We start from the raw sequence: 15683 nt of genomic DNA, 5'->3' as shown, positions 1-15683 counted from the left end.
TAGGTAACCTGAAAAAAAAAAAAAAAAAAGGCATGTTCAAAACTCTATTTCAAAAAAACATAAAGATATGGGCAGATGATCATGCTTAAAAATTACACTTCAAATTGAGTATCTGAAAGGGGAAGGCATATTGTGCTATTTTGTCTATAAATATTTACTGAATAAATATGATTCACCTGTTGTTTTTAAAATCTTATAAGCTGATTAAACCACAAACATATTGAATCAGTTTTAGTAAAAAATAAGCAAAGGCTTTTAAAATAGCTATAAGAGAAATGATGATTTAAAAAAAAAACTTTCAATATCTTCTGGTGATTATTTCTCTTAAGATTAAAAAAACCCCCACCAAACAGTGTCATCAAATCGCTGTATATTTCAGCCTTAATATTTTAAGGTGTACTATACATGGTAATAGCATGAAAGTGCTTCACATTGAAATTTTCATTTTGAAGGCTTAACTGTGATTTTTCAAAACATAATAAATGATTATAATTTAAATGCTGAATATGGAAGCCCAAAACCCCAAAAATCCAATGAATATAAATTTAATGCTTCAATTAAAACTTAAATCTCTAAGACAATATACATGTCCATTTACATCAGATTCAGCTGTCACAATTAATTCTTTATCATTAAGTAGCATCACAGACAATAATGTGTTTGTCCCTAAGTCCTTTTCTTCTTGAAAGTCATATTTTTGTGGATCCATTTCATTATCTGGTAAGATTGTGTTCATTCAGAAAGGTTAAAAGAGTGAGTCTGTATGTGCTTAGAGACTCTAACTTTTTCTGTATAGAAATATATAGAATATTTAACACACCATCATTAGTAATGGTGAAATTAGTAATTTTAACATACCATTAAAATAGCAAATAATTTATAACAAAAATAGGTTGAAATTCTCTTTTAAATACATCTCAAATGAGAAAACTGCAGAAGAGAACAAAGAACATATTTATCACGTAGCTACTCTTTAAATTTCTATTATGATGAAAAGACTTTTTGGCTTAAAACAGATCTATGCCTTGAATGGGAGGTGTCCTTATACCAACACACGTACTGGAGCTTAAGTTCTGTTGTTTAAAGCTACTGTGAAATTTACATATTCAGATATGCTGCTTGATATTAATAAAGGTACAAAGAGTTAAAATATTTGGTATCATTATTATCAGTATTCACTGCAAATTATCTCCTAACCGATAATATTTTGTCCTATAACGTGGACTTAAGTCTTGTGCCAAATAGCAGCATAGATTACAGAATCACGGTTCAAATCATGGTCAAAGATTTAGCTGGTACACAGCCAAGAATGAAGGACATTCTTTATAATAAATAATTAAATAAGGAGCATAGCTGCATTTTCATACCAGTTACTAGAACTAAACAATGGGTTTCTGGGTATCCAGAGGTGGAAATTACAGTGATGGTGGGGACTGGAGAACAGGTGGCACTGGGCTGCGTGCCAGCCTGCTAAAATATGTACTTGAGTTCTACTGGTGCTATGTAGCTTTGTTGTGTATTGGTTATTTGTAAAGGCTGACTGAACAAAATTCCCTTCATCATACAGGCACTGCTGTCTGTGCTACAGTAATAAAGAAACACGCTGATAGACAGAACGACTTCGAGAGATACACAGTCTCCAGGAATCTGCAGTGAGATTGTTGGTTGATTGGAAATGCTCTCTATCTCTCCAGATGGTATCTGTCCTTGAAGAAGCCATTCATTGCCTAGAAGATAAAAATGTAAATTATTAGGACTATATAAGAAGACAAGTATGAAATCAAACAAACCTTACAAAGATTAGATTCATTCAATCAACAAAGGTTTACTGAAAGCCTCTGAGTGCCAGGCATTGTGCTCTCTGGGAAGGACATAAACAAATAAGATGTGAGAAGTTTCCAGTCTAATCATCTTGATAGCAAATTAAAATTCTTCCTCTGAACACTGAAAAATAAATTATATATTGATTCCTACTGAAATCAAGGTGAATATTGAAAATAATAGTTATAGATTTAAAATGTGGTTACAGAGTTAAAAAGAAACCTATTAATAAGTTCTAGAAATAAACAGGACACTTTAGAAAACATCATTTTTGGAGTTCCCTGGTGGCATAGCAGGTTAAGGATTTGGTGTTGTTACTGCAGTGGCTGAGGTTGCTGTTGTGGCACAGTTTCAACACCTGGCAGGGAACTTCCACATGTCATTACGCAGCCAAAAAAAAAGAAAAGAAAACAGATAAAAATGTCTAGGAATTTAATATGCAAACTCCAAAATAATCTAGGGAATACAAATGTATGTGTAACTGCAGTGACTTTCAAGTTAAGACAATGATGAATTATCGAATATCCAAAGGTAATGATAATAAAAAAAAGGCACTTTTTTTTTTAGAAAAAAGTAACAATGTATATACATTATTCCAATGGACTCAATGTAAAAAATCTAAGAGTCTGTCCACCTCGTTTTAACACATAAAACTCTTATGAGACTTAAATACACACTTATCTATATAACGAAGTATAAAAACCACTAAAAATTGTTAAACCTTCTAGTATTAAAGTTTTTAAAATGTTTTTACTCACCCAGGGCCCTCTCTCAGAAGCAACATGTGTGTCATACTGAAAAACACATACACTGACACTAAGCGTTAGAGGGGGGTTAGATATTAAGAGCCAGCATTTGGGAAACACAGGACATGCTCTCCTGCCTTCTTAAACAGAATACACTGAGCATAACAGAATGACTTATCAATGACTTGGGGCCACAAAAATGGACCATCTATGGAGTAGTGGTGAAATTTTATGTCTACTTTTTAGCTTTTCTTTCTTTTGATCTCAGGATGCATCAACAGACTAGAGCACCTGCCTCTACTGGTCCTCTCCATCTCTCCTTTAGTTTGTTGCTTCTGATATTCTGGTGAGTGAAAAATTAAATTTGAGAAAAATATATCAAATAAGAGTAAGGACAATGTGAAAGGTAAGCATCTAAAGTTAAGTGCAGAGCTTTTTAAACAATTCTTCAAAAATTCTCTGGCCTTCTTTGCTTATTTATGGATTGAGAAGTATGTTTTAATGTTTGATTTTTTTTTTTTTGAGAGAGAGCAGATTATTTGGGGAACTCCATATATTTTAGATAAAAACATGAAAATAATAAATTACGCTATTTTAATGTCCAATTCTAGAAATAAAACTGACAACATTTCCTTAGACACTGTTTAGATACATCACATGTGGGACCTGTGAAGCTGTAACACGCTAGCCTAGCGGTGCTTTTGGACTGCTACTTATTTATTTATTTATTTATTTACTTACTGGCAACTTTAAGATTCTACAGACCAAAATGTTAAAAGTGTTTCTGTCTCTAAATAACTAGCCAAGAAGAAAAAAAAAGTCCTTTAGTCACATATTTACAAACATAGCCTATAAAACAATTTTTGAAATCGTACATTAGGATTCTTACCTGAAAGCTTATTTGTCCCTATACAATAAAAATGGAGCCAATATCTTGTACAACTGTTAAGATGGCCAAGAATCTACTTCACTTTCCTTTAATACTATTCACATTTTGTATTTCAATAACTCATTATTAACTTGTGTGTTTGCAAAGTAGATTTAAAATAAACATGTTAACTTGTCAGTATCCTATTTTAAAAAACAAATACACTGCTCTTTAATTTCAAACAGAGAAATTAACAGTGATCACCAGCTGATGCAATGCTTTCAGATGAGAACACACAGGCAGAACAGATACACTGGCGGTGGAGGACGTATGCTGAACCTTCAGAGGACTGAGGACTGAAGGGTCAGGGTGAGTTCTCTTCCCCGCAGAGCTAGCTCCAAACACCCTTGAGCTGCAGGGCTCAACCCTCTCCTCTGAGTGGAGGGGAGGGGGTGACTTCCCCACAGGCTCAGTCAGTCTCTCCAGGGCCAGCAAACTCTAAGCCAAGATCTGCCAGCCTCCCAAGAACTCTCTGTCCTCTCGGTGTGGGTACCAAGTGGGGAGCTGCAGCTGCTGCCCTGAGAATGTACAAGGTAAGAAGGCATAGAACTGGGATCTGGGTAACATACGAAAGAAAAGTGTGTGAGAGGCCACAAGGGAGGGGGAGTGGGGTAGGAAACAGAGAACTGAGTGAGAACATGTGAAAGAGCGTGGGACACTAGGACAGAGGAAGATTATTGGAGACAAGAGGTCAGAATTTAGCTCCGGACTACTAATATGTCACTTTAAAACTGTTGTCCACTCTATTAGAGAAGCTGGAAGGCACTGCTGCTGGAAGACAAGTAATATACTGATTACTTGTAACTGTGATGAAAACGCACATCTAAATCTTTACATAATTTACAGTAACTGAACACCTTTGAGAATAGACTCAAACAGGAAGTGTTCTTAGATTAAAGAATCACAAATTAGTGAGTGAGGACAAAGGCTCTGCCTGGATTCTAAGCATAGTAATTCATTTATATTCAATTCCATGTTCTCCTCCAACAATGGTTTTTCTTCTACTTGAACAGCATACTTTTAGGCAATGGCTTTGGCATCCATTTTCCTGTAGTAAGCAAGTTAATGGAGCTCAAATTCTACCTTTGGAATCTCTAGAGAAGAAACTGTGGTTTCAAGCTTAATAACTTGTAAATCAAGTTTAATGATAGTATTAAAATAAAATGAACAGCAAGTGAAAGCTCTAAAGCATTTGACAGACACTATCTGGAAATGTGAAAGATAATAATAAAACAACCAAATTAGAATCTATGCCAAGCTACTTCAGTTAAAAGCAAGCTTCCCCCCCACCCCTTCTTTGTTTTAGGGCTGCATCTGTGACACATGGAGGTTTCCAGGCTAGGGGTTGAACTGGAGCTACAGCTGTTGGCCTACACCACACTCACAGCAACACAGGATCTGAGCTTCATCTGCAACCTCCACCACAGCTCACGGCAACGCTGGATACTTAACCCACTAAGCGAGGCCAGGGACTGGATGGAATCTGCATTATCCTCATGGATACTAGTCAGGTTCGTTATCACCGAGCCACAATGGGAACTCCCAAAAGCAGGCATGCATTTTTAGAAAACAACATACTTAGGGGGGAAATCACTTTAATTCTTCAGAATAGAATCTGTGAGATTTTTACCATGGATTTAGAAGGTAGAGTGGCAATCACAATTAATACTGAATCAGGACTCACAGACCTGCTGATCAAACCAGTTAGTCAACATCTACACTTCCTTGTGCCTAACTCTGGCTAGAGAAAAACACTCTCCCCGTGGACTAGCCTGACTTCCAATTCATGACAGCTAGCCCCAAATGCAGCCTTCAGGCCGTTCAGCAGTCCTACTGTATTTCCTTTGGGTGGTCATCCTCTCACTTTCCCGGCCCTCTTCTTTCTTCAAACCTCCAAACCGTCTCCTCCACCACCTCTTTCTCTCGGCTGACGGCTGTGCTTGCCAACGTACTAAGAGAACAGAAGCTTTCAGGAAAGAACTTCCACAAGCACCCACCTTCACAGCTACCCATCCAGATTACTGGGCCTTCTCTCTTTACTGGGGAAATGCTGCCCACATTCCTAGCAAAGGCCAGCCTTCCCCTTGTGCACTAGATCCCAGCCCGTCTCATGTCCTAAAGGATACCCACCCCCACCACATATCTTCGCTTCTTTTCTCTACTGATCTGTGCCATCAATGTAATAAAAATACTGCTCTCTCAACTCTATTCTTCCCTTTCTAGAAACGACTCTATCTTCCCTTGTCTCTTTAGCTAAACTCCTCAAAGAGCTGTCTGTGTTTGCTTTCTCTAGACCCTCCTCTTCCACTGCTTTTTAACCTGCTCTAATCAGGCACCTCCTCCATCATTCTGAAACGGCTCTAGTTGAGGACATCAATGAACTCTCTAACATTAAATCAACAATCAATTCTTAGTCCTTATCTTACCTGATCTATCAATAGCTCCTCCTTAAAACACCTGGCTCCAGGAAACTACACTCTCTTGGTTTTGCTTCTCCTTGCGTATATTCACTCTTCAGCCTTCTGTGCAGGTTCCTCCTCCTCCTTGATCTCTTTAGGCTGCAGTGCTCTACAACAGTGCCACCAAAGTATGCAGTCTGTGGACCGCTGTTGGTCCATCAACCATGATGAGTTGAGCACAGAAACTGAGAGTAAGGTTGGAAACGTTTGTAACATCAAAATGTGCAATTGGTGGCTTTGAATTTTATGTCTTTAAAAAATTAGTTTCATTTTAGAACTAATAACCCTAGAGCTAGCTTGAGATGGAGCAGCATAATGGAAAAGACACTAAACCAAAGCACTAGCTGAGTTGGGTTCAAATTCCATCTTTTGACCTAATTCAATACATGCCCTTGAGCAAATCACTTTATCTCTTTGAGCCATTAGCCTCCTCATTTATAAAATAGGCTTAGAACAGATGGTGTCTTTTGGTACCTTTCAGTTCTAATATTCAAGGACCTATTATTCTAAGATCACAGCCATCTGCCTCATGTGATGAACCGGTCTACCAGCAAATGGTGGCAAAATGATTAACTTGGGTGAGTTACATTGTTCTTTAATAAAAGAGAGAAAGAATCTCAAAGACTAAAAAAACCTGCTAAAATGGGGTTAGATCTAGATCTCTCTGTTTTACAAGACCACCCTCAAATCTCACCTAACTGTAGAGTAAAAATATAACAAATGAGAAAAATTACTAGATTAAATATTAAGAATTTGTGAAATATTTGCATTTGCGAGATGACTGTCATACCTTCAGCTGACAGAAACCAGCAACTGGGTGCTCCTTCAGTTAACTTTGTTCCTGATGGGAGGTCTAATCTTAGCTTGAACTGAAGAGTCTGTCCTGGAGATGCAGCCACTGGGGAAAGTCTAATGCCCGGAGCAGATTTAGGTAGTTTGGGTAATGTCCGTTTTTCTGCTAGGATTGGGCCGTCCACCATGGCACTTTCGGATCTGAAGACTGGGAGCTAGGGGGAAAAAGAAAATCTGTTTTGTTTTTACAATATTATATGGAGTGAGAGAGCTTATTTTTAGACTTCAGTACAAAACTGAGGTTCTGTGTCAAGGAAACTTAATTGTCATTCTAAACTGAATCAGAATGCATTTATAAGATCTCCTTACAATTACTTTGCAGGTTCAGAAAAATATTTCATCCTGGCAAAAAGACTGCCAAGATTTATGAAAGAAACTGAAGTAAATTGTCTAATATGTTTACAGAGAGCAGGGAGATTAAAAGTAAAACTTTATCAATTTAGATGTAGTGGATATAACATACATCCTCTTATAATTTTCACTGCAAACTATTAGATGTCATTTATCTTACATCAGAGATCTACGTTAAGAGAAACGACACACGTTATGGTGGCAACCTGTTTGTATTTTAAAATGCATCTTGGAAATTCCTAGAATTTTATAAAAAAAAAAAACTTTTGCATTTTTTTTTTTCAGGAAAATGTGATTTATAAAGGGGTAACTTGAAATTTATTAGAGACCATGTCCATATCTTTAAGAAACTGATTAAAGCTTAAGTTTCTTCCAATTTTATTGTTAATGTCTTGAGAAATGTGGCTTCTAGAGCTCCTTATAAAGATTATTTGGTAATGAATCCATCAGAGGAAACAAAGACTACGCATTAATCTAAGGATCATTGAAAAAAAAAAAATGAGACAACTCAACCCACATAGTGTGTGTGTGTGTGGTATGTGTCAGTATGTCTACATTTAAAAATAGACCCGAGTCCTCTTTTCTTCCCTTCTTTTCTGAAAGTTCATCAAATTCTCTTCAACTTCTAGTGTCTTTATCAAACACTCTTGGCACAAATGCAATGGTTTTAAAAATAACTGAATGTCCTTGACGTAAGCACTCATTCTCTAGTCTACCTGTTTCACTTTCACCACTGGACAAGGCCTGACCAAAAGTGCCTCTGTCATTGCTGAGGATCAGAATCTTTCTTTTTTTTTTTTCATTTTTAGGCCACCCCTCAGCATATGGAGCTCCCGGGCCAGGGATCAGATCCTAGCCGCAGCTGTGGCAATGCCAGATCCTTAACCCACTGTGCTGGGCGTGGGATTGAACCCGTGTCCCTGCACTCCCAAGACGCCACTGAGGGAGCTCCCAGACTCTTTCTTAACATGATACCTTTTAACTATACTTTGAGATTACTTACCACAGAAACCGTTTTTGTTTCTAAATCCATCACTTTAATTTGATGGTTATTGGTATCTGCTACATATAATAACTGACCATTCTCTCCAATACACAAGCCTCCTGGTTCATTAAAAGTTGACTTGGTAAAACTGGAGCCGATTGTGTCACCTGCATCTCCAGTTCCTGCTAATGTTGTACAGCTTTTTGTTTTGGGATCCACAACTTTAATCTAAAAAGAGAGAAAAAAAATTTATATACCCAAGGCTCAATTTCATGTTTGTAGTATGAAAAAGTATAATATTAAGCAAGCTAAAGAATGCCTGATTGCCATTAGTATTCTTAATAAATCTCAAAAAAAGAACAGGCATTTCCATATTTTATTAAAATACCAAACATTCAAATTACAGTCTAAGGGGAGATATTTTATTCTGAAAGCTAAACATTGTAAAATCTCCAGTTACATCTTATCTACTTAAAGCAATCTCTGATAAAATTATTTATGGAACTAAAAAAAATTTAATATTATTCTTTTTCCTCAGAGTTAAACAGACTTTCTTCTCATGAGCATCTAACACTGGCTGAGGATTTGCTACTTGTGTTAATAATTTCCCATTGTGTTTCAATTATATTAATTTCATAATCTCTCATCACAAAATACTGGAGTTCCCGTTGTGGCTCAGTGGTAATGAACCCAACTAGTATCCATAGGATGCAGGTTCAATCCCTGGTTTCCATATACAGCAGGTGTGGCCCTAAAAAGCAAAAAAACCAAACCAAAACAAAACCCAAAATATTAACATTTATTTTCCACCATTTATTGTAAAAAAGAAAAATGCATAGTTGATGTAACAGAGACAAAAAATGGAAATGCTGATGAAAATGGAATAATTTGCTAACAAGCATGGCAACTATGCAAAAGCTTAAAATGCTGACTTGTTGACATATTAATTTCCCTGCTACCTGGCTTGTCCTTGCTTAATGAACATGTTTCTGAGCAGCTTTAATGGCTTGCGATCCACGATTTTTGGCCATAGCCATTGGGAACTGTTTAGCCCTTTCCCCAGCTCAGAGTACTACCATATCCTTTTTCCAAGGGAAGGACCAATAAAAGTGAGGGGTGGTGTAGGTCGAAGATGCAGCCTGGATTCTGTATGGCTGTGGCCAGCAGCTGTAGCTCTGATTCAATCCCTAGCCTGGGAACTTCCACATGCCACAGGTGCAACCCTAAAAAGCAAAAAAAAAAAAAAAAAAAAAAAAAAAAAAAAAAAAAAAAAAGGAAGGACCAAGAAAAGAACAGAAAGGCTTATGTACAGTTGTCAAAGACTGTTATGTTTTAGACTGGCAGCTGTAGGAGGCTCATAGATCTTGCAGCATTTTAAATACCAAGTGAAATGCAGGGTATGATATAATTCTGTTTCTGTTAGGACTCACCTTGTGATTGTAAGAGTCTGCCACATAAAGTAAATTCCTTTTCTCGTCCCAAGTTACTCCAAGTGGGTGCTGAAGCTTTGCATTGATTCCTACTCCATCAACATCACCAAAAGCAAATAAATTCTTTTTTTTCCAAAAAGAAAGAAACAGCATGTATTAAAATTTTTTACAGTGCTTTGTTAGGGTATAAAGTGAAAATTAAAATGCCTATATATGCTACTTTAGTTTAAGAGGAAAAAGTATGATTTTATATAAATAGGGTTGGGCACTTAATCCAAACTAGGAAAAAAGTGATAAAATTATGAACCTGAATTAATTTGCAGAGCTTAGGAATTTTATTCACAAAAATCACACATCAGATCAGGGAACAGTCACATTTACTAATCTGGTGCTCTCTCCACTGTTTTGCCAAATATCTAATCTACACATTTCTCCCTTCCCTTGGTAATCAGTATTTCATCCTTCCTTTCTCCCTGAAGCCATTTATATATAATCAAGTAGAGTCAGTTTACTTTTCTTAGACGGTATTGTTACTTGTGTTTCTTTATGTTCACATTTCCTTTGGTTTGACGTCCATTAAGCCAAGAACTTCCTCCTTCCTAGATTTTATTAACTCTTCACAATTCAGAAAATCGCCAGCTTTGTAAGCAGGCACACTGCGCAAGAGTGCCTTTCCTTACCATGGGATCCCTCTCTCCTCCCACGAGGTGCTTCACTGCTCCATCTTTCAGTGAGACGGTTCTCACTGTGCTGCTCTCACTGTCTGCCACAAACAGGCAGCTCCAGGGATCTTCTGAGGCCACAGAAAGACCTGAAGGTTGGGCAAAACCTGCCTTGTGAGGATATGCGTTATTTCGATTCTCTTCATTTCCACTTCCAGCAAACCGAAGGCAGGTTCCTTTTTTTAACTCACTAAAAAAAAGACAAGTTTATAGGTGAAGTCAACGCTGTTACTGCTGTTTCCAACTTAGATATTAACAAATGAATGTAAATGATGAAGTCAATGGGGATAAGCATTATATAGAAGATCTGGGGATCTTGTGCAAATCGGTTTTCACTGTAGTTTTTCTAATCATTAACTTATTTACCTACCTTTCTACTTTTTGTTCTTTTGATTAACACAAAACTGAAACTACTTTCAATGGACAGAAAGGAAATCCTGGATAATGTCAGAAATACAAGAATAAAGACCATATCATTGATGGGATGTTTTTTTCTTTCTCCTAATGATCAGAGATGGGTACAGCTAAATCCCACCTTCACTTCTTGACCTCTTCTTAGCTTCATGCAATATTAGATATGAAAGGGAATTAAAAAGATTACCTAGTTCTTCATAGTTTAAAGCTTTAATTTTCATTAAGTGTATTATTTTCTTGTATATAAATAGAGGCTGGCAAAAAGAATTAAATCATTTTTGAAAAATAGCCAGGTACTCATTTTGAGAAAATAATATAATTATACTGCTTTAACTAATCAACTGTATACATCCATTTCTTATATAAACTAGGAAAATTTCTATTTAAAGAACTATTGTAATGGCATTCCTGTTGTGGCTCAGCAGAAATGAATCTGACTAGCATCCATGAGGATGCAAGTTCGATCCCTGGCCTCACTCAGTGGGTTGAGGATCCGGCACTGCCGTGAGCGGTGGTGTAGGTTGCAGAAGCAGCGCAGATCCTGCATTGCTGTGGCTCTGGTGTAGGCCAGCAGCTACAGCTCTGATTCGACCCCTGGCCTGAGAACCTCCATATGCCACGAGTGCAGCCTTGGGAAAAAAAAAAAAAAAAAAAAAAGAACTATTGCAATGACTCATTTTGTAACGCAGAAAAAGTTTTTATACCTTGGTTTCTAAGTTTATTCCAGAGGAGCTTTAAGGAAGACACGGTAGGGAAGAAGCTGACTTCAAATGCAAAATGATAGAGACTGTATGTCGTTTTCTAAAGGGCATGACATGTAAAGTCCAAAATGACCATCAGTCACTCATTGGTTGATATGATCCCAGTGTTCTTTTTGACTTTTTTTTGGTCTTTTTCCAAGGCCACACCCACAGCATATGGAGGTTCCCAGGGCTCCAATCGGAACTATAGCTGTCGGCCTACGCCAGAGCCACAGCAACACCAGATCCAAGCCGCATCTGCGGCCTACACCACAGCTCACAGCAACAGTGGATCCTTAACCCACTGAGCGAGGCCAAGGATGGAACCCGAAACCTCATGGTTCCTAGTCAGATACGTTAACCACTGAGCCATGACGGGAACTCCTGATCCCAGTGTTAACTGGGAGCAGAGGGTGGAGGCAAAGGGATACAGAATGTATACATATGGACACTTTTTCAAGGAACTTATAAAAATAACCTGGTCAAAGAGATACACGTAATAACAAATATGCCAAATAAATAAAGGAGTTGTAAAAATTTAATTTGCCTTAATTAAATAAGAGGTAGAAAGAGTAGAGAGAAATAGTAACTTCTAAAGGGTTAGGAGTTATTACCACCTGAAGATCTGTAACAAAGATAAAGCATCCTTAAAATTGTAATACTGGTCAAAGGGATCCACTGGACATTTTCCTATTGGGAATGAGTGACAACTCTACTTGTGCGGAAACTGATTCCACTGATTCCACTCTGGACCATCTAAATCCAAAATAGCTGTCACTTAAAACAGCACATCCTGCTCATCTCAGCTGCTTCTTTTTTGCTGTTGATGATTACACCTCATCTTAAATGTTACTGGTCGCTTCACTGTTCAGGCTACTGTCATCCCTGGCCTGGATAAGAGCAACAGCCTCCTCAATGATATCTCTGTCTCTAATCCTGCCACACTCCAAATGCACTTGAATGTTTTCTCAGAAACACAAATCTTATCGCTTTACTTCCCAGCTTAAAAGTTTCTATAAAGGGAGTTCCCGTCGTGGCGCAGCAGAAATGAATCCGACTAGGAACCATGAGGTTGCAGGTTTGATCCCTGGCCTCACTCAGTGGGTTAAGGATCCGGCATTGCCATGAGCTGTGGTGTAGGTTGCAGACGTAGCTCGAATCTGGCATTTCTTTGGCTGTGGTGTAGGCCAGTTCAACCCCTGGCCTGGGAACGTCCATATGCTGCGGGTGCGGCCCTAAAAAAACAAAAAGACAAAATAAATAAATAAATAAATAAATAAGCCTCTGGGGGGAAAAACAGTTTCTATAAAGGCATGTAGAATAATGTTCAAATCTCTTAAAAAGACTCACAAGGCACTTTATGATCTGGCTTCCACTGATAGCACCAGGGTCATCTCTTGCCTGGAAAACCTCTGCTCTTCTAACTCCTTCTTACGCCTCTATCAGGTTTTAGTTTAGCAGCTTCTTCCAGGAAGCCTTCCTTCATATCTCAAATCTTATTTATATTGGGTGTACCTCTTATTTATGTAAAGGAGAACTTAAATTTCAAGGACTGCTGCAGTGATTCCTTTTACACACGGCACCTATACTGCCCAACTATTTTTTGATTGTTTGTTGAGCTGATTCCTCCTCTGAAAACCTACTGAGGATAGTAACCACATCTTTTCACTTTATTTTTTTACTTATTGTCTTTTTAGGGCTGTACCTGCAGCATATGGAAATTTCCAGGCTAGGGGTTGAATCTGAGCTGCAGCTGCCTGCCTACACCTCAGCCACAGCAATGCCAGATCTGAGCCTCGTCTGTGGCCTACACCACAGCTCATGGCAACACTGGATCCTTAACCCACTGAGTGAGGCCAAGGATTGAACCTGCATCCTCATGGATGCTAATCAGATTTGTTTCCACTTAGCCACGATGGGAACTCATTTTATTTTTAATATGGTGAATACATCATCCATCCCTGTTGCCTAGCATAGTGCCTATGTATAGTTTAATAAATATTTGTTAGATGAATGATTAAATGTTGTAAAATCTCACACAAAGCAATACATACATATTAGTTAGAAAGTCTCATATTTTGGATTATCAATACAACTGCTCCTTTCTACTGAGGAAGGTAAATGAGGTGACTGGCACATACTTTCTAGGGTGACTTGAAAGTCTTTATAGTCTATGACTTTCATTCATTAATTTTTTTCTGCAGACCCTTACTGAGCTCCTATCATGTGCCAGATACTGTGCTAGGTATAGAGGACACAAAAGTGAATGAGAAACAGCCCTTTCCTTTATTAAAGGGAGTAATTTTTTTAAAAAGCTTGTCTAGTTATGTAAACAGATACACACAACAAAAACAGAGAAGATGAGAGAGATGTGGGAGGGAGGAAGGGAGAGACCAGAGGGGGAGGAGAAAGGAAAAGGAAGGGAAGGAGGGAGGGAGAAGCAGAGAGAGTGTGAAGTATCAGTGCAGTAAGGTAATTACCTCTGGGGAAACGACTGTCTGGGTCACATAGAAGAGAGTTTGGTGTGTTGTACCTGGCATGGTAGAGAGAAGAGGAAAGGCTCTATAGAAAAAATGCAAGAAACTTTATAGAGAAACTACTCTCCATTTTATATACTTAACTGGCAGCAAAGCTACTACATTTACTGTCCATGCCAGGCTCTAGGTTGAGCTCTTCTTACATATTCTCTGAAGAAACCTCTGAGGTAGAAAGAAGGAAACTGAGGCTTAGAAAGTTAAAGTGGTTCTCCTAAGCTCATGTAGATAAGTGGCAGAGCCAGGACTCAATCTCAGACCAGACTATAAAACTTGAGCTATTAACCACTCTGCCAATGAAGTCTTCAAATACTTGAATTACACAACCATTCCAAATCTATGGGATGCTGCAAAAGCAGTGCTCAGAGGGAAATTCACAGCAATATAGGCCTTCCCCAAAAAAGAAGAAAAATCTTAAATTGACAACTTAACTCACTACCTAAATGAATTAGAAGAACAAACAAAACCTAAAGTCAGTAGAAGGAAGGAAATCATAAAGATCAGAGAGGAAATCAATAAAATAGAGATTCAAAAAACAATTGAAAAAAAAATCAATAAAACCAAGAGCTGGTTCTTTGAAAAGTAAACAAAATCGACAAACCCCTGGCTAGACTCACAAGAAGAGGAGAGGAAAAACCCAAATAAATAAAATAAGAAATGAAAAAGGAGAAATCACAACAGATACTGCAGAAATAAAAAAAAAAAAAAAAGAGAGGGAATACTATGAACTATCATATGTCAACAAATTTGACAACCTAGAAGAAATGGACAACTTCCTAGACACTTTTACAGCCTGCCAAAACTGAATCAAGAAAAATAGATCAACTGAACAGAGTGAACTCTAGAAATGAAATTTTTATATGTAATAAAAACACTCCCTACAAATAAAAGTCCAGGACCAGATGCCTTCACAGGCGAATTCTACCAAACCTACAAAGAGGAACTTATACCCATCCTCCTTGAACTTTTCCAAAAGACTGAAGAAGAAGGAACACTTACAAAGACATTCTATGAAGGCACCATCACCCTAATACCAAAACCAGACAAAGATACCACCAAAAAAGAAAACTATAGGCCAATATCTCTGATGAATATAGATGCAAGAATTCTCAACAAAATTTTACCAACAGAATCCAACAACATATAAAAAAGATTATACACCATGACCACGTGGGGTTCATCTCAAGTTCACAAGGATGGTTCAACATACACAAGTCAATCAATGTCATACACCACATTAACAAAAGAAAAGTCAAAAACCACATGATCATCTCAATAGATGCAGAAAAAGCATATAACAAAGTCCAACATCCATTCATAATAAACTCTTACCAAAGTGGGTATAGTGGGAACAAAGCTTAACATAATAAAAGCCATTTACAACAAACCTACAGCAAATATAATACTTAACAGAGAAAAGCTGAAAGCCTTCCCACTAAAATCTGAACAAGACAAGGATGCCCACTCTCACCACTGTTATTCAACATAACATTGGAGGTCCTAGCACAGCAATCAGACAAACAAAAGAAATAAAAGGTATCCAAATTGGAAGAGAAGAGGTAAAATTGTTACTGTATGCAGATGACATGATACTAAATATATAGAAATCCCTAAGGACTCAACCCAAAAACTACTTGAACTGATCAACAAACTCAGCAAAGTAGCAGGATATAAGATTAACATTAAAAAATCAGTCACATT

At 37.6% G+C, this 15683-nt stretch overlaps 1 protein-coding gene across 2 annotated transcripts in view; it reads right to left on the bottom strand.

Annotated features, from left to right (window-relative positions):
* The window catches only part of NHLRC2 (NHL repeat containing 2), a 72999-nt gene continuing 58558 nt past the window's right edge, over nucleotides 1243–15683 (bottom strand). Inside the window, exons 7-12 of one of the 2 annotated variants that reach the window (XR_307818.3) lie at nucleotides 10253–10484; nucleotides 9573–9695; nucleotides 8161–8370; nucleotides 6745–6961; nucleotides 5922–6139; nucleotides 1527–1727 (exon numbers count right to left, since the gene is read on the bottom strand). Coding sequence is in view for 1 of the 2 variants with exons in the window: in NM_001243561.1 (NP_001230490.1) it covers nucleotides 1471–1727; nucleotides 6745–6961; nucleotides 8161–8370; nucleotides 9573–9695; nucleotides 10253–10484 (1039 nt within the window). In the remaining variant the exon portion in view is untranslated. 2 annotated transcript variants of the gene reach the window in all.

Source organism: Sus scrofa, chromosome 14 (genome assembly GCF_000003025.6).
Source record: "Sus scrofa isolate TJ Tabasco breed Duroc chromosome 14, Sscrofa11.1, whole genome shotgun sequence".
In the NCBI taxonomy this organism is placed as follows: Eukaryota; Metazoa; Chordata; class Mammalia; order Artiodactyla; family Suidae; genus Sus; species Sus scrofa.
Note: the sequence above shows the minus strand (reverse complement) of the source record. Positions and strands in the feature narration are given on the sequence as shown.